We start from the raw sequence: 19,566 nt of genomic DNA on the forward strand, positions 1-19,566 counted from the left end.
TCCAGTCTGTGCGATTTAAGAACCTTATTAGGTTGTTGACTTCTGAGCCAGACAGTTGTTCGAAACTCTCGAACAGCGGTTTGCCCAGGGTTAACATTCTGCCATTCCATAGGGCAGGGCATTCACAGAGGAAGTGGAAGATTGTTTCCTTTTTCTCCGGTTGTTTACAACTATGACAGTATGTGTTGTGAGGGATGCCCATTTTGGCGGCTTGTTCTCCGATAGACCAGAAGCCAGTTATGACTGCCGTGAGTCTACAGGTGTCCCGTCGTTTCATGTTTATTAATGTCGACGATTGCTTGAGGTTGTAGGTGGGCCATAACGTCCTGCTGATTTTGCATTTCGTCTGGTCTCTCCATCGATCATACCTAGGTACTTTTTAACCTTTTTTGTGATTAACGTATTTGAGTAAGTTTGTAACGGGATATGCTTCTTAGAAGTATTAGCTCCGTTTTCTTTGTGGCTAATTTTAGGTCTTATAAATCTAGCCACGTTTTGTTCGTGTCATGATTTGATAAGTTTTATACGGGCTACTTCAAGGTTACGAACTGTGATGACTGTGGCGATATCGTCTGCGCATCCGATTAGAAATCTTCTATCGGGCGTTTCTATATATTGAATATCTCGTCATAACTCTTGTTCCGCAAGCAATTCCTCATTAGGCGCTGTAGGTATCCCGGAATTTTAAGCCTTAGCTCTAAGACGGCCAATTTGTCCACCCATCTTAAGCTATTGAAAGCGTTCCTTACATCTAAGGTGGCAAGGAGGACTATGCTTCTGGATTGTGTTCTGCGCTGTTGCACTGCTCCTACGCTGTTTATGACAGTTCCAATTGTCCCTATTGCAGACTTTCCACGTCTAAAGCCGTGCTGCTAGTTTTCCGAAGTTATCTATGGTTGCGGCTAGTTGTGACTTGATAAGTCTTTCAAGGAGCTTGCCTGCTGTGTCGAGCATGCTTAATGGCCGATTGTAGCATTAATCTATCTACCATTTTGGTGAGGTGTCACCCTCCTGTACTGAGGTTATAGAATACTACTTTCACCAGCCCTTAGACTGTGTAATCCGAATAATTTTTCCAGTATACCATAATCAGGATCTTACTGGTCTCGAATACTGATGAGCTTTACAGCCTTGTCGCTGCGTAGAAGAGGCTTTTTGAACCGAGCTGAAGCTCTTATCCTCAGGGTATAAGATGCCTTTTGAGTTGAGCCCCTTCCTCTCCATCCGGACTTTAGTCGCTTCTTACGACAGGCATGTCTTACAGCGGGTATATTCTTTTCCCGTGCCCGCAAGGGAAACTAATACTTACTATTTATTATTCCTTGCCATAAAAGTATTATTTCGGAACGAGTGTACTTTGAAAGTAAAACGATAAATTTTAATGCATAATAAATATTTTGTGTCTTTATTTTATTTATTATTTAAAATTTATTGTGCGATTCCCGGTATTTTTGTAACGAACTGTGTGCTTTGTTTTATTTTTACTTCTGTTCTGTTGTTTTTTTTTTTTTTGTTTTGTTATATATATAAACTTGGTTTGGTATATTTTTATATTTTTTTCTTTTTATGTCACTTTGGCGCGTTGTCAAAAATTATAGAAGCGAAATGTCACCCATTGCCTTGCGTGTACGTGACAAATGTGAAATTTTACAATTTTTTTAACAATCAAAGCGCATAGCTGGTTCTCACTAAGCAGATTTGTCTCATTAATTTTCCCTTTAAATCTTCTGGTGTTTACATTTCTTCTGTTTTTGGAGCTGGTGAACGGCAATGGACACAATGGAATATTTAAATGTGCACACGCACACACTTACATATACATAGTTTTTATTTTGGTTCCGTTGTATTCCAATTCGTTGTACGGCATAAGCCCAATCTAAGTGTAAAACTCATTTGAATCCAAATTAATGAGTGTCAATGCGAAAGGTTGGCGCAATAAAGAATTAAAGAGCTTCAATAAATTTCCCAAATTACTCTTTTGCGCAACTCAAATGTACGCCAAGTGCAAACTAAACACTTTTTGTGTAAAAAGAAATAAATGAGCAATTAAAATAAACCAGTGAGCAATGTTTTGCCTTGACACATTTTATGCGCTTCATCATAAAAGTTCATATAAAAAGTAATCAAACACATTATTTTGCTGCACTGTACTAAATCACATGTATGCACACATACTCACACACATCTGTGCTTGCCATACTTATATAATTAAAATATTCGCAATTATGCAAATTTAACAAATTGTACGAACTTAGCAAGCGCTGAACAAAAAAATGCAATAATTGGAAAAATTTAAATATAAACAAATAAATCAATACGCAGGCTGGCTGGCAGGCTGGCTGTTAAAATGCAAATGCCTGCCGGTAACTCACGGATTCAAAGCCTTTTACGCCGGTTCGTGTAGTTGCAATTGCTGTGTACGCACCTACATACATATACTGGTGCATACATACGTATGTGTGTGTGCACAAGTGCCCCGATCAAGCAATGAAACTGCAGAAACTAATTAAAGTTACTCCGAATGAGTTACCTAATCGGTGTTCGAAGATATCAGGCGAGCTGTGCAACAACAGCTAGTCGCTTGTCACTACTTAGTCATTGCAACCGGAGTCGCCTGAGCCGGCTGGTATTGATTTGTTGAAAGCATGACTTTGAATAGCGGCCATAATATTTTCATTTAGCGTTTTAACGTTGCAATTCTATTCATTAATCATAATGAAAATTTTAAATAAAAACACACTAAACTCAGTGGAATATTAAACAAATACAAAAGTGTTGCACTGCTGCCTTCGATGTGTTTTCTTAATCGTGCTTGCCGGTAATTTGTGTTAAATGGCCTAAAAAGGACGTGTACTGTAGGTCAAGTTGAACGCCAACAATTTCCATTTAATTACCAAAGGTCAAAGCTGGTTGGTAGGTGTACATTTGTGTATAAAATATATTTATTAAAAACGCATGCACATGCATACGTGCATATGTCTGTATGTATTTCTGAATGGTGCTTCAATATTCCTAAGGCTGTTATTTAACTTACGGCAGCTGTAAAAAAGGCTTTTCTCTGTGTTTTCCATATAAAAAATTCGAACATTCGAAGTATGGAAGGAATGCACAAGACTGTCTACACAAAAAAACAAATTAAATAAAAAAAAAATGTGAAAAATCAACTAAATTTTTTAGTCACATGAAACTTACACTTTATTTTCCAAAATTCAATGAAAAAAAAATATACAAAAAAAAATTGTTAAAAATCAACTAAAATTTTGGGTCACTTGAAACTTAAACTATATTTTCCAAAATTCAATGGCTCACATAATTGCATACCTAAAATATTTCTTAAACTTCTTAACTTAAGGAAAATTTTTTTATTTTGTTTTTTTAGGGTTGGTGTCGAAATTCTGTATGTACAAAATTCTAAAAACAAAATTCTGCTTTTTAAAATTCTGCTTTTTTAAAATTCCGCTTTTTTAAAATTCTGCTTTTTTCAAATTCTGCTTTCTAAAATTCTGCTTTCAAAATTCTGTATTACAAAATTCTGTATTAAAATATAATGTTAACAATGTTAAAGAGGTAATGTAATTATATAATTTATTACTATTATTATTTTTTATTATTATTCGAGATATTAAATAAAAAATAATAATAATAATAATTTTTTCTTCAGTTTCGATAGAATCCACAGTACTTTTGCGTAGAACTTCTTTTCCGGTGGCGGCCTTCGGCCGCGCTTCAAAAAAATAACCCTCATCAGTCCGACTCCGGCTACGCAATCCACCGTATTTTTGCGTAGAACTCTTTTTCGCGTGGGCGGCCTTCGGCCGCGCTTCAAAAAAATAACCCTCAACAGTCCAACTCCTGCTACGCAATCCACAGTATTTTTGCGTAGAACTCCTTTCCGTGTTAAAACAATTGAGGCCTTCCAGCCTTTTTTTTTATTCAATATCTCGAAAACTAAGCGAGATATCAAAAAATTTTACTTGCTCATTTCGTTTTCTTTTGTCGAGTTCTATAAGAATCCGCCATAAGATTGCGGCGCCACGGATACAGCAGAATCCCCTCGTACATATGTACATACCTACATTAATTATAGTTGATAACAGTTATACATTGGTATGTACATATGTTTGCAATCAAATATTACCTGGAGATGAGAACTTTGGCTCTCTTCTTGTATGACATGTATGATATGTATCACAAAACTTGAATAAAGCAGAATTTTTCGCATTAAACATGCAGAATTTTAAAAGCAGAATTTTAAAAAAGCAGAATTTTAAAAAGCAGAATTTTTTTGCAATTTACAGAATTTTGTCACCCAGAATTTTGTAATACAGAATAATGACACGCTCCCGTTTTTTTTTTTTGCAAAAATTTTTTTTTTTTTATTTACTGTTTTCTTCCATATAAAAAATCGAATATTCGCAAAATGAAAAAAATGGCCAAAATCCTCATCAAAAAAATACATAAAATTATAAAAAATTTTCTAAAATTTCAAACTTACACTTTATTTTCCAAAATTCAATGTCCCACATCATTGCATACCTAAAATATTTCTTAAACTTCTTAACTCAAGGAACATTTTTTAATTTTTGTTTTTAATTTGGAAAGTTTTTTTTTTTTAATTTCAAAGTAATTTGAAGCTTGGAACATTTACTTTACTGGAACATTTACTGTTTTCTTTTATAGAAAAAAATCCAATATTTGCAATATGAAAAAAATGGCCAAGACCATCATCAAAATAAAAAAAAAATTTATAATAAAAATAAAAAAAAATACATAAAATTAAGAAAAAAAATTGTCAAAAATTTGAAACTTACACTTTATTTTCCAAAATTCATTGTCCTACATAATTGCATACCTAAAATATTTCTAAAATTTCTTAATAAAAATATTTTAAATTTAATGAAAGTTTTTTGATTTTTTTTTTTTTAATTTACAAAGATTTTTTTTTTAATTTTTTAATTTTACTGAACATTTGCAATACGAAAAAAATGGTCAAGACCGTCTACACAAAAAAAAAAAAAAAATAAAAAAAAATATAAAAAAAAATGTTAAAAATCAACTAAAATTTTGGGTCCCTTGAAACTTACACTTTATTTTCCAAAATTCAATGGCCTACATAATTGCATACCTAAAATATTTCTAAAATTTCTTAATAAAAATATTTTAAATTTAATGAAAGTTTTTTGATTTTTTTTTTTAATTTACAAAGATTTTTTTTTTTTAAGTTTTTAATTTTACTGAACATTTGCAATACGAAAAAAATGGTCAAGACCGTCTACACAAAAAAAAAAAAAAATAAAAAAAAATATAAAAAAAAATGTTAAAAATCAACTAAAATTTTGGGTCCCTTGAAACTTACACTTTATATTCCAAAATTCAATGGTCCACAGAATTGCATATTATAATATTTCTAAAACTTCTTAACAAAAAAATGTTTTAATTTAAGGACAATTTTTTAATTTTTTTTTTAATTTGTAAAGTTTTTGTTTTAATTTCAAAGTAATTTGAAGCTTGGAACATTTACTTTACTGAAACATTTACTGTTTTCTTCCATATAAAAAAATTTTGAACATTCGTTCTATGGAAAAATGCACAAAAGCATCATCACAAAATCACAAAAAATAAAATAAAAATGGGATAAAATTGCCCAAATTCAACGCGATTTTTGAGTTATTTGTAACCTGCACTATTTTTTTAAGATTGAACGAGCTACAAAAAGGCATACCGGAAATTTTTCTGAAAATTCGAAATAAAAAATTTTAAATTTTGATGAAAATTTGTTTTTTTTTTGCTTTTAATTTGCAAAAAAATTGAAATTTGGATTTATTTGGTTTTGGTAGGAGCATAAAACACATTTTCATAAAAAATTATTCAAATTAAATAAGAAACAAATAAATTGCCCAAAATTGTCAATAAGCCTTACTGTGGAATGTGCGCTATCTCTCTCTAGCAACGATGCGCTTATTTGGCAAACGAACCGCAAAGAGGAGGTGTATGAAGGAGGTGCAATTCCCGGTTCGTTCCACTACCTAAACTCTTCTTCTGCCTGAATGGCGCCATAACTGCTTAAGCTTATTAAAGAGGATGAATGATTTGATTAAATATAATAAAATTTTATGTGAAACCATTTTCATATTCTATTTGAAAAATTGTATATATATCATAGTGATATTAAAATAAAAATAAATTAGACGACTAAAAAAAATATTTATAAAAAAAATTTTCCCATACCGGGAATCGAACCCGGGCCTTCCGGGTGAGAGCCGGATATCCTAACCACTAGACAATATGGGATAATTATTAAAGCCTCCAAATGCGCTACTTTAGCAAACAACCATCAATTTTTATTCATATCTCTGTCTGTACCTATAATGAATTAATAATTGCGTGCTGAAAATTGTATTATTTTTTATTTTCTTTATTTACAGGCTAAAGTCAACTTTAGCACCGGCAATAAAGTGTAACAACAATACGTGCGAATAAACACTATCAACGCACACTATTTCAAGAGCTCTACCTGCCTGCACTCCAAATGAAATGCGAATACCGGCACTGTGAAAGAGTAGCAAAGCAAATAAATATACAAATTTAACCAAAGCAGGCTATTCGTGCCGTGAAATGAGCACAATTAATTCGCGACTCCCACGCCTGCGCAGTGGATGAGTGACGCGGCCAAATTCGGTGACAGCCATGCGTGGCGTATATTCGGAGAAACAATCAAGTTCATCAGCGGCGTCGGCTGTGCCTTCCGCACGCCCAAGCACCACCGTTGTCTGGCAACCTGTAAACATACACACACGCACACATGCATACATGCCATATGAACATGTCTTTTGCATCAGTGCATCTGTTGCGCTTCATGAATAATACAATTTTCTCTTAGTGTGCGGCATCAAAAGCGCCAGTAAAGCAATAAAAAAAAACGAGAATTGCAAAACTATTTGCAGCGCAGTCGGTGACCTTTGGCCTATACTTTTATTCTACACACAAACATATAGTATTTATGGCAACTGTCCGATAGCGGCTCGTTTGTTGCAGTGCTGATTGACTGCATTGGACGCGCCGTATTGGCGGCCGGCAGTATTACACTTTTACAAGGTGCCAAGTGTGCCATTTCGTGCTATGACAGATTTTTCGCACCTCGCACCTCTGTGAGGCGTTGCCATTTTGTGTGTGGTTTCAAAAGTGGGTCACATTTGGTGGTGAGCTGGTGGAAGGCGGCGACGTGCGTTGTTTGGCAAAGACAAAAGCCAAATTAAAAAAGGAATTTCGCACCAATGTTTTACGTTGGCCACAAAAAACAAAAAAAACAAAGATTACAAGCGCAATAGCAATAAAAGCAAGTGAAAAAATTTTTATATAGATTCGTAAGTGCTAATTTATGTTAAAAATCCTTATTTGGGCTAAGAGCTTTGCTATGCCAAAGTAGAGAAAAAAAAAAAATCAATTAATTTCACAATGAGCTACTATTAAAATTGTTTGTGAAGCGAACGTGACGGAACGGGTAAAGTGCCATACAAATCGGCGCGAAAACGCGAAAAAGACGTGCGATTAATTTATTAAAAAAAAAGTCTCTCCAGCAGCGATAAAAAACAAATAAACTGTGAAATAAACATAAATTTATATTTGTGCATAGTTGTGGTTATAGAAATTTTACACACAAATATTTGTGTGCGTAGAAGTGGAAAGCAAAACGAGCACCGAAAATTCATTCATAATATCCAATCAACGTCGCGCTCTTCTAATTCGCGCGCGCTATAAACTCACTCTCCGCCGCTCTGCGCTCATTTGCAAAGAGCTCTCTGTTGTCGACCGCAGCTCTTCAAACGTTTTGTGTAAGAAGATGCATACGTCACATCTGGCCACTCCAACAGCGGCTGAAACGCCGAATACTCACCAACACCAACACCCACACCATGGTTACCAAAACCACAATTACCATTACAACAGCCCACAGTATCATAGCAGCAGCAGCAGCAGCAGTATTAATAACAACAATCCAAATTATATACCTCACGATCAATCCACCACCAATTTCACCAACTCAAATCCAACACACCATCTCTATGCTTCCGCCACCACAACAAACCCTACCAATATAAACAGCGGTACACCATCTACGCCGCCACAACACAAATTTGCGCCTGCACGTAGGCTTGCCGCTCGTCAGACGTTACGTCTGCAAATACCCAAACAACAGGGTGACACGTATGGTTTTCAAAATGCCTGCAATGCTGGTGTGAATGCTGCTTCTTCTAATTATTACAAGTATTCACCATCACAACTGCCGCCTGCGCCGATATTAAAGCGCAATACACCGACACCAACAACGGCATATCACACAAAGAACTCCTTGCCGAAATCAGCTTCGCCGTTGGAGTCACATAAGTTGCCGAATGTTGTTTGTAGTAGCGCTTCACCTTCTTCGCAATTATCCTCAGCATCTGCGCTACACTACAATGGCAGCAGTGGTGGGTTGTCGATCCAAACAGCCACTGCCACACCCACCAGCAGTGCAAATAAATTTCTAAATTTACGTAAACCGAGCATCACCTTGAATTCGGCGGATGTGCGCAACAATAACGGTACTAGTGGCAGTAGTATTGGAAGTTGTGGCAGTGATTTATTTGGTTTCGCTAAGGAATTGTCACCATCGATGGATATGAGCGGTGAGTCTTACGTATCTTTTAATTTTGAGTCAGCCGGACAACTTATGGCGATTTTTTTCTCCCAAAAAATGTTGCATTTTCATTGTCCTTTACTCTTTTCATGTTCGATTCTAAAATAAGTGTAACCTAACGAGAAAATTCTTTGTTCAATTCTACAAATGAGAAAAATTATCTAGAGAAAAATGGCATAGAGAAAAATTACTTCAATTTCGTGCAAATTATGAACTCAGAAGACAAAATACAAGAAAAATGCGCAGTATCACTTTTTGGTAAACTCGCCCAAAAATATTCGCTCCTCACCTCATTTAGATCCGATATAAATAAATATTATTGAGGTTTGCTGAAATCACTCCCATATTTTTAAGTGTTAGTACTAAGTTTTCATCTGTCCGTCTGATGGCTGAGAGTTTGTTTGACTGAAAAGGTAAACGCCAGGCCAAACTAAATTTTGTTAAAATATGTGCGGGTATATAAAGTTCGGTACAGGACAAATTTAGCCTTTCTTTCTTGTTTTTTTTTTTCCTTTTTGTTGTGGGTGACAAGCTCAAAGACTTAAGACTCTTTCTGGGCAAAGTGAAGGGTTCCAGAAAGTGGCAGAAAGCTAACAGTACTAATTTCTAGCAAATCAATGTACATAGTCTGTAATCTGAGCTTAAAGAGAACGGGAAAACTACTAGGAGAAGGGATGAATACTGAAGACCGATTGCAATATTAGTTAAGATTACCATGGAGAGTCGGCAACTAGGAGCTCCTTCTATCAGTTCCCATGCTGAGTACAGACTCATATGTACAAATGAGTTCACAGACAGACGCTGCAGACAAACCATGAAAAGGTGTGGATACTATTGGTGGCGCTTCAAAGCCCTGCCTAGCCAGTTGGTCATCTAATAAACACCTTATTCCGCTCAACGGATATGGTAACTTCAGATCCAAGCTCCGACTTACATTCATTCGTAAAGATTATGGAGTACCAAAGATCTGGTTTCGCTGAAACAAGCCAGTTGGCATTGTACGGCACTAAATATTGTAAAATACTTAACCCCCGGTAAGCTAGAATCAGAAGGCTTTTCTAATAAGCGAGTTTTTTTCTGTGAGCCAGTTAAAATACTCCTGTCTTCTTCTTAATCTTAATTGGCGCGATAACTGCTTACACAATTTCTTTCCCGTACCGACCGATGCCAGGTGGAAACACCAAGTAAAGCCAAGTCCTTCTCCACCTGATCTTTCCAACGCAAAGAAGGCCTTCCTCTTCCTCTGATACCACCAGCTGGTACCGCAACGAATACTCTCAGAGCCGGAGTGTTTGGTTTCATTCGGACGTTATGACTCAGCCAACGTAGCCGCTGGATCTTTATTCGCTGCGATACTTCTATGCCGTTGTAATTTACTACTCATTTGGACTTTACTACTCAATTGCCTACTTACTCCAAAGTAGCACTTGTTTGCAAGAGAGATTATTTATGGCATCGTCGCAGCCTGTAGAGGGTTTTAAGCCTTTCCTGCAAGGAATAAATTAACAATTGGTATATGGTGTATTTGTGTTGTAGGCAGCTCAGCAAAGGAGTTCACTGATTCATGGTGCCAAACCACGCGTGCTTACCCCACGCAATTTATTTTATTTTACCCATAAGACTCTTTTAGGTGGAAGACTTCACGTTTTAGCAAGAGTTTCCCACACAAAATTGGATATTTTCTGAGAAGAAAGTTTGGATACTTAACTTCACAGAATATCTTTATAGGGACATCCCTAACTCCAGAATGAGTGAATTCAACATTGCTTTTCCTGGCAGTAAATATAATATTTTCCAAGTTTTCAGCTTAGTTTTTAGAGGATGTAATGACAACCTCCTTTCTGCAAACAAAGCGTCAGCTTAGCCCTTTACAAATCCAAATTAACTTAAGAAGTGTATCTACTTAATCATTTGAAGCGCTAAAAACCTTTCCGAGTGAACTTGACAAATTATACTTTATACTATAGAAAAATCCTTCACAAAGTCGGTCCTTCATTCAGTCAAGCTTCTAAAGGGTGATCAATTTAGAAGTATCCGATACTTCTGCTAAAACAACGAAAATTCAAATTCTTATGAATAACTTTAATAATGTTGGCTTTTAATGCCTCAATCGAAGCTGGTATTACTCACAAAGCATTAAGACGCCCCCGCAAATAAAAGTCCAAAGGTGTGATATCACACGATTTTGGTGGCCGATCCACTGGTCCGAGAGGGGAGATAAATTGGTCACCGAAAGGACGACGCGGTAAATCGATAGTTTCACAGGATGTGTGGCAAGTAGCACCGTCTTGTTGGAACCAAATGTTGTAGTTCAAAAATACGTTTATGGTAGTAGTCTGGTAAAATTTTTTTTTTAAGAAAATAAAATGCGATCGTTTTGATTTTATAGTATGTTATTATTGACATCAAATAGTATACAAAAACAATTTTTTTTTACATATATTATTTTTTTGTAGTAGTGTGGCACCATAGTAAGTGTCTTAAAAAAAGATAGGTGGCTTGTCAACAGGATTTTGGGTCTTCGCTTATTTTCAATGGATGTAATGGCTGTTCTTCAATAGCTTTCAATCGCTCTGCAGCCTAAATACGGCAATTTCGCTTATTGACGTAGACATGAAGCTAAAAGTGGGCCTCATCGTTGAGCACCATAAGTTGACCTGAGCGCGCGATGAACTCTTTTCACAGAGCGTCGATATTCGTAATGCAGTTGTACGATTTGTAAACTTTGTTTCCATAATGAAATGTCAATGAATACTGAAAAATATTATTATGACGCGTGATCTTTCAAAAAATCCTATTGGATAAAGTACCTCCAATCTAATCACCCTTCACATGTGTTTCAGCGATGGTCAATAGATTTATTAAAATTTAGTTTGTATCTCTCAAAGTACCTCTCGCACCCATTTACCAACGCTTTCTTCCATTCCCTAAAACAATTTATATGGCACCAATAAACTTAAAGGATTAACTGTAGAAAAGGAAAAAGCCGCACAGCACCAGCTCTGGCGAACACTTTGCCTAATCGAGGATATTTAATTAGGACGTTTTTTACTTCAAACTCCTGTACAATGTTTGCTCGATGCGATAGTCGCCCTAATGAGTACTTGAATTTTATCTCTATAATATCGGTGACATCAAGGTAGATGCTTTTTCATGTGGCCACCCTACCTTGGTCTCTATTGATTGTTTGTTCTGCCGGCACAGGCTTATGATGCACCATACCTCGCATCTCAAACAATTTCGCCGTTCGGACAGAGATTTGATTGAATGTTTGTGTATAAAACATTGTTGAAAATTATATATTATTTAAAAAAGTTTTGTTTTATTTCTTAGATCATTCACCGATTTTTGCCTCATCCATTTCGCCTTCAACAAGTTCAGGCTGCTCACCCACGCACCACATCAATCGGCTTTTCAGCTTAAGCCCCTCAACTATGCGCAGTTACGGCAATGTAAGTATGCATTTTATTACTTTTTTATTGCTTTAATAGGTACATTTATTGACTGGTTGTGCTTATCACGATTGACTAAACAGTTTCACCTCATTTGTAAAATCTTTTATACAAAAGAAAATTAAAAGGCAGAGCTTACTTCAAACAGATTTGAAGTGGGTATGAGCAAGTCAATTGTTATAAAACGATTATTACTTAGATTCTCCCTAATAAGTGCCTTTATGAGTGATCTATTGATAGAAATGATATTGGTATAGGGTGCCTAAACCACACGAGGCATTTATTTTAAAAACTTCGTATTTATTTAACGAAACCTACATATGTTTTACCTATTTCCCGTCCAAACGCTCTCGAAGAGACTCGTGATTCAATTTACCGATAACCGAAAATAGTAATAGCCCATAAAAGTTCTTCGAAAATCCACGCTTGCCTTATAAATGCAAAACTTGTCATTTCAATTTATGAGGTGGCAATGAAAGAAATGAGTCCAGGGTATCGAAGGATATTTATTCAAAATATTAAGGGGACCCACCGGGTCTAGAAATTTCAAAAAATCGACTTTTTATTTTGTCGACATTTCGAAAGTATAGTATCTTAAGAATATACTGTGAAATCTTTATGCAGAATATTAATATGCGGAAATAATCCCAATATTATAGCTTCTACAGCCCATTAACTACATAGGTAGAGAGCGGTCCGCGCGCTCCCGCACCTCAAACTTAAAACTCATTTACCTCGAAACGACTTTTTCCGGCCTGATGTTGTAAAAAAATAACTATTTAACCGAATCGTTTGAAATTTTAATATGTTGCTCACAGCATCAATGGCTATCGCCCGTACTAGAATCATTTTATTATTTCAATTATTTCGTATTTTTTTATTAAAAAACTGAAAAAAAAAGATTTTTAGGCCAATTTCGTTTTTGTTTTTGTTTTTATTTTTATTCTAGCAGCGGGACATAGGTACAGTCATACTGATTAATATATTTTTTTTTGGTTTTTTGCTTCAGATAAATGGAAGAGCCAAAATGGACAACACCGTCCATGTCAAATTTTTCAGGAGGGTCAACTTCAGCGCCATTTTTAAAATTATTAAAACTAAAAAAAAATTAGTTTTCAATTTTAATTTCATTATCATTTAAACCAATTTTTTTTTGTTCATTTTTGTATGTAAAAGAAGTTAGCTAAAAAGCCAAAAAAATTTAAATATCGTTTTTAATTTTTTTCACTGCAAAAAAAAAATCCTGAAAATACTCTAAATTTTCGAGCTCTAGACCATCGGGACTCCTTAAGTGAGTTATAATCTATAAAGAGGAAGATTTGTTTGTTTTTATTTTGCTGGAGCGAGTGAACAGATTCTGGATAGCTGCGCAACAAGCAATAAGAGAGATACTACAGCAGACTTGCTCCAGGTTCACTTCTCCGCTGTGTTGAAGGACAAAAGGGCGGCAGAGTAGGTTCTGTTTTTGAGAAAAAATACGAGAGTTTGCCAACAGAATACTTTGAATACTCCAAAGCTATATATGTGAAGTTTCATTTCAATATGTCAATTCATTCTTTCTTTATAAGCGGTTTAGTATCGACGTGTCATAGTATTTTCTACAATGGAAAAAATAAAGTATCATGCGGTGATTGAATTCTTATTTTTGGAAGGTTTAAAGGCAAAGGAGATTTAAGAACGAATGTTGAAAGTGTATAAGGACTTTTCGCTATCAATTAGTAGAGTAGAAAAATGGGTTGCTGAATTAAAACTTGGTCGTACAAGCCTTGATGACAATCCACGTCAAGGACGTCCAAAAGCAGAAACAGCTAGAACTCCAGAAATTGTAGAAAAAATACAGGAAATCATGTTGGAAAATTGTGAAGTGACTGAAAGAGATTAAGTAGAAACCCTAGGCATCTCATTGGATAGTATAAGCAATACTTTGACTGAAATATTGGGCTTCAGAAAACTGTGTGCATAATGGGTGCCGCATTCGCTAACAATGAAAAAAAAAAACACATTCTAATGCGTCTTTCTCAGCAACATTTAGCGCATTTTTAAAAGGATAAAGTGGATTTTGTACATTGTACATTCATCACTATGGAGGAGACTTGGGTATGTCAACATGATCCAAAATCAAAACAAGAGGCTAAAGAGTGGTGTAAAACTGGCTCTTCGGCTCCAAAACGAGTTCGTGCTCAGAAATCGGTCAAGAAGGTGTTAGAATCAGTTTTTTGGGATGCGAAAGGAATTTCGATTGTGGATGAACTACAAACTGGTAAAACAATAAGTTCTGAATATTATTGAACAGCTGAAGAAAAAATCCGTGTAAAAATACCAATTTTTTCAAAAGAAAAAAATTGTTTTTCATCAGGACAATGCCCCGTCTCACAAGAGCGTTTTGACAATCGCTAAAATCCATTAATTACAGTTCAAACTATTGGAGGAGCCGCGGCTACCACCAGATTTGACCCCTAGCGACTTTCATCTGCTTCCAGCCCCACAAAAATGCATGCGAGGAAAACGTTTTTCATCAAATGATGAGGTCATAACAATTGTGGAAGTGTATTTTGTATCCCTTCCAGATTCTCACTTCAGTTATTGAAGTCATATATTGAAATCTCGTTGGATCAAGTGTTTTGATGTTTAAGGAGACTATACTGAACAATAAAGTGCATTTTAAACCGTAAAATTTTGTTTCCTATCGAACCGCAAACCTTATTGAGCAACCTAGTACCTTTAGAAATAAATTATACACAAATATAGTGGCCGACATATCTATCTTGTTGGGCTTTTTTGCTTTCAATGCACCACTAAAAGTCAACTGTCTCGACTACGCCCTGGTCTCTGGACTATTGTAATGAATTTGTGTTTCGTCTATGGCTATGAATTGGCGCAAAAATGCTTTTGAACTGCAGTTCAAAAAATAAATAAAAAAAAAGGAAACCACCAAAAATAAATGAACCTGGGTGGATATTTTCAATCGATGGTGAAGAATCTCTATAACACTTTTCACATTTTTGGGTTTGCGTGATGATTTTTTTGGCGCAAAAAATAATGTTTAGTGAGCACACGAAATTCGCTCTTTCCCTTTTTAATGGAAACGCTCGTAGGCATCTGTTTGAAATGGTTGTTACAATAGAACTATTTAACAGATCAATAAAACAATTACGGTGCTGCTTAATGATGGTGGATTTGAGGCTTTAAAGCCATTCGTACTACTGTTCGGCAACTTATTAATCCACTTAACAGAATGTTTAATATTTACATTCTGTTAAAAAAATTAATAACTCGGAATAACTCTAACATTCTGGCGCAGAGTAAATGCTGTTGCCACGCGGATAAAATTATCTGCAACAAGCTTGGCAATAGGCGCGTGACAACCCCATTCTACGGAAAACGAATAAAAGTCATGATAAAAAAAAAATAGAACACTTTGGAGGAGTTTATGAAAAGCCCCGTGTTGTAATGCTGTGAATGATGATGAAAAAAATATCGGGAATTGTTCATTTAAAAAGTGCTCAATTTTTTTTGCTGGAATGTTGGTACCACTGTCCTTTATAGTGTCGCAAAGTTTGAGCGAGATCTGTCAATTAGCCTTTTTTTGGCATTTAATTATATCAGGCAACCGGTGTACTCTGCGATTTTCACTGGGGATATAAATATCGAACAAAGAATTTGTCTTACATTTTGTGTGTTTGAAAAGAATTTTGTGTGCTGAATCATTGAAAATGTTGCAGAAAGCCTATGGCGAGTGCGTTTTATCAAAAACACGGGTATACGAGTGGTATAAGACTTTTGCAGAGGCCCGAGAAGTCGTGAAAGATTTGTCCCGATCTGGTCTTCAACGGATGAAAACGTGGACAAAGTCAAGGAAGTGGTGCTGGAAAACCATCATTTAAGTTTGAGGGACGTAGCTTGTGACCATAGCGTGTCTCACGAATCAATTCGTAACATTTTACACCATCAGATGGGCATGAGACGCGTGGCTGCTCGACTCGTTCCAAGAGAGTTGAATTTCTTTCAAAAAATGCATCGGAGGGAGGTGGCTGAAGACATGCTTGAGCAAGTGAATTCGGACGCAACGTTTATCCAGCGTATCATAACAGGGCATGACACGTGGGTGTATGAGTTTGACATGAAAACCAGTCAACAGTCAACAGTCAACAGGCGGCTGAATGGCGCTATCCACATGAGCCGAAACCCAAAAAACCACGTCAAAGTCGGTCAAAAGTGAAAGTCATGCTACTCGTTTTCTTTGATTATCATGGTGTTGTGCGCTCGGAACTCGTTCCAAAGTAAGGTAAAGAAAGAATATTATTGGGACGTTTGAGAGAGAATGTGAGTAGGAAACGGCCCAATTAGTGGAAAGAAAACTCATGGACCTTGCAACATGATAACCAAAAACTCGACAAATATCATCGAACAACCACTGTATTCACCGGATCTAGCCCAGCGGGACTTTTTCCTTTTCCCAAAACTTGAATTGCCATTCCGCGGACGCCGCTTTGAGTCGATAGAGGCCATTAAGGAGAATTCGCTGAAGGAGCTGAAGGAACTGAAGAAGATCTCTTCAAACGCGTTTAAAAGGTGCTTTGATGATTGGACTAATCGTTGGCATATATGTATTGTTTCGAATGGAGCCTATTTTGAAGGCGGCCAAATAAATGTTGATGATTACACAATTATTTTGCTTTTATTGAACAATTCCCGGTATTTTTTTGACAGAATATAAATTTAAATTCATTACTGCCCATCGAATATTATTTGAGAGTTTTAATACAAAATTTGGTTTCATCCGTTGATTTTTCGTTCAGATAACAACAAAAGCCCATCAGATTAGAATTAGAATTCTTGTTGATTCCTAAATTAAGTACGTTTTATTACAACAATAACAAATACCGCTGCTTCGACACATTAAAGGTCATGACTTTGCATACATTAAAATAGAAGTCTTAATTAATGCGAATGACTACTAAATCCACACAAAGCGGCAGTAGTCAGCCACATGGAGCATAAAAGTCGTTAGAATACAAATATAATCGAAATAGTGAAATGAAAATATGAGAATATGAAAACAAAACAAAACAAAGACATATCATAAATAATAAGCAAATACTCGTAGCGAAAAATCAGAGGAGCACAAAAGCAAATAGCAAACGAACAAGCCCAGCAAGTAAACAACAAAAAATTAAACGAACACTGGACAATGGAAAAAGTCGTGTGTCTGTCTGTCTGCCAATGCCTGTAAATACTTATAAATGTAAAAATAGCCGATAACTATGCCATTAAACCATGATTCTAGAATTTAGCCGATCAGGTTGGCGAGTGCGAAGTAAGCGTGTTGAAACAGGTTGCCTACTTGGCCACCCCGACTACAACCAAAGCCCAAAGCGCTTCACTGACACCTCTGAACAACATTGCGGCGATAATGAAAGGCACCATAATGATGAAGTTCACCTTAGGTGCAAACAATAATGAAGATAGAAGTTGGCATAAGAATGTAACTGCTAATGATTATTTCGATAAGGTTGACCATAAACAAGAACACATTTTGTGGCGCACCCTACAAGTGGCGCCACGCAAGGGCGGGCTACAGGGCGTATGTGCCTGCACAATGGAGTGAACGAGTTATGAGGTTAGTGCCTGTGCTTCTTCTTTTGCGCTTTGTTTTGTTTTTTTTTTTTTGTGGGTGTGCTGCTTGTTGCCCTATTGCACAGGGTCTTCAAGATCGAGTTTCCTTTTTACCATTGTTTTGCTTGCATAGCTAACGGATGTCAATTAAATTACAAATAAAAGTTTAGCAATAAAGAATTTATCATGAAAATATTGCATCTCTGAAAATAAAAAAATTCCAAATATTAAGGTTTTTGATGATACTAAAGGTGAAGTAGTAAGGCCTCTTTTTCTGTTCACTTTCTGACATTCGACTGTCTTATAACCAATGCTGACTTTATTCATTGGATGCTTTTTTGTAGGCATTTACATTTAATTTCAAAAGTGACGCCTAGATGTCAGTATTGAATAATTTCTAGACGGTGCCTTTTTGTATGGCATATTTGACATTTGTCAAGTAGACAGTTGTACAAATTTACACTTAGAAGATTGTGTTAAAATTATTGAAATTTATTATAAAAATAGTCGACCTTTAAATCAACATATCGCAAAATTTGTGAAATTTGGTAGAAATAATCATCTTAATGACTGGTTTGATGAAAGGTTGGTGAACAAATTTCAAGAAACTGGTTCTGCCGAGTATATATGAAGGACTGTCATCCCAAAAGCAGTACGTTCTGTTAAGAATATTGCTGCTGTGGGGCAAAGTGTTGCTGAACAACTCGACGTTCACAACAAATAGGAATTTTATGAATCGACGGCGACAGTTTGGCGGATTTTACCTGTAGACGAGCTCAATTGTCCAAATGATTTTATTTATTACATATAACATAATTGTCAAGACCCATATTTTGAATAAAAATAGTAAAACCTGAAAAAATCTAAATTTTCCATGTTTTATTTTAAATCAACATTTAGGCGCGTGTTTTGAAATACCCTTTATTTATTATTATCAATTTTGTTCTTGTATTCAAAATATTATTGGCTTGCACCTTTTTCTTCTTTAGCTTTCCGTTTAAATGCGTGTGAAAAATACGTGTATGTTTGTGAAAAAAAAAAAATTAAAAATGTTTAAGTCAAGCTTTGCAATTTGCAGAAAAACGTGGGATGATGCAGGTTTGTTCTATATATCAGCCGTGTGTTGTTCACCCAGTATTCTAGGGTGTGCGAGCTTCACATTTTCCAATTTTTCCTCGTTTATTGGACGGGATTTTTCATGTGTTTAATGGCGTAATAATTCTTGGTACTAAAGGTGAATCTACTAAAGGCGGTGTTGGTAAATCAGCTGATTTTTTTTTTCGCCGTGTCCATGTGGCTGTCAGCACAGAAAGAAACAAGGCGAATTCATCCTTTGTTTTCTACTTTGCTAATATTTTCCTGTGACAATCAAACGTAGAAAACATAGTTGTTGGTCTAATGCCGCCACCTTTAATACATGCGCTTTGCTGGTACTACCAACTTCCGTGAGAAATTTTTATTCCACACCCATGAAGTGGCCCTCCCAATAAATGTTTTCCTGTTAGTTGCTGGTGATGCCATTGGGATAAGCTGCAAATTCGCTTACTGTTAAGGGATTGCGAGATTAGGATATGTTAGCGGAGTTTTTTTTTTGATTTTGGATATTGACGATGTGTGCTTTCAACAAGGCGGTGTGGCGGACGACAAAGCCGACGGTGTAATCAATTTATTGAAAGCGCAATTCTTGGCAGTATTACCGATAATCTGCAGCAATTTGGCCACTAAGTTGGTCCGATTTAACGTCTCTTTACTATTTTTCGTGGGGCCGCGCTTTGAGAATAAACCTGAAACAAATGAAGTTTTAAAAGATTACACTCGGCC

The 19,566-nt window shown here is 35.9% G+C and overlaps 1 protein-coding gene and 1 non-coding gene across 2 annotated transcripts in view; one reads left to right on the forward strand and one right to left on the reverse strand.

The window, feature by feature from the left end:
- The window catches only part of LOC129240718 (myb-like protein A), an 87,984-nt gene extending 70,247 nt beyond the window's left edge, over positions 1–17,737 (forward strand). The window contains exons 2-4 of the mRNA XM_054876688.1: positions 7,581–8,666; positions 12,011–12,129; positions 17,417–17,737. Coding sequence (XP_054732663.1) covers positions 7,841–8,666; positions 12,011–12,129; positions 17,417–17,737 — 1,266 coding nt within the window. The 5' untranslated portion in view covers positions 7,581–7,840. The remainder of the gene's footprint in view (positions 1–7,580; positions 8,667–12,010; positions 12,130–17,416) is intronic.
- On the reverse strand, positions 6,220–6,291 carry Trnae-cuc (transfer RNA glutamic acid (anticodon CUC)). The gene has a single exon. It is a non-coding gene; the product is annotated as a tRNA-Glu (tRNA).
- Positions 17,738–19,566: the final 1,829 nt, after the last annotated feature.

Source organism: Anastrepha obliqua, chromosome 3 (assembly GCF_027943255.1).
Source record: "Anastrepha obliqua isolate idAnaObli1 chromosome 3, idAnaObli1_1.0, whole genome shotgun sequence".
Classification (NCBI taxonomy): Eukaryota; Metazoa; Arthropoda; class Insecta; order Diptera; family Tephritidae; genus Anastrepha; species Anastrepha obliqua.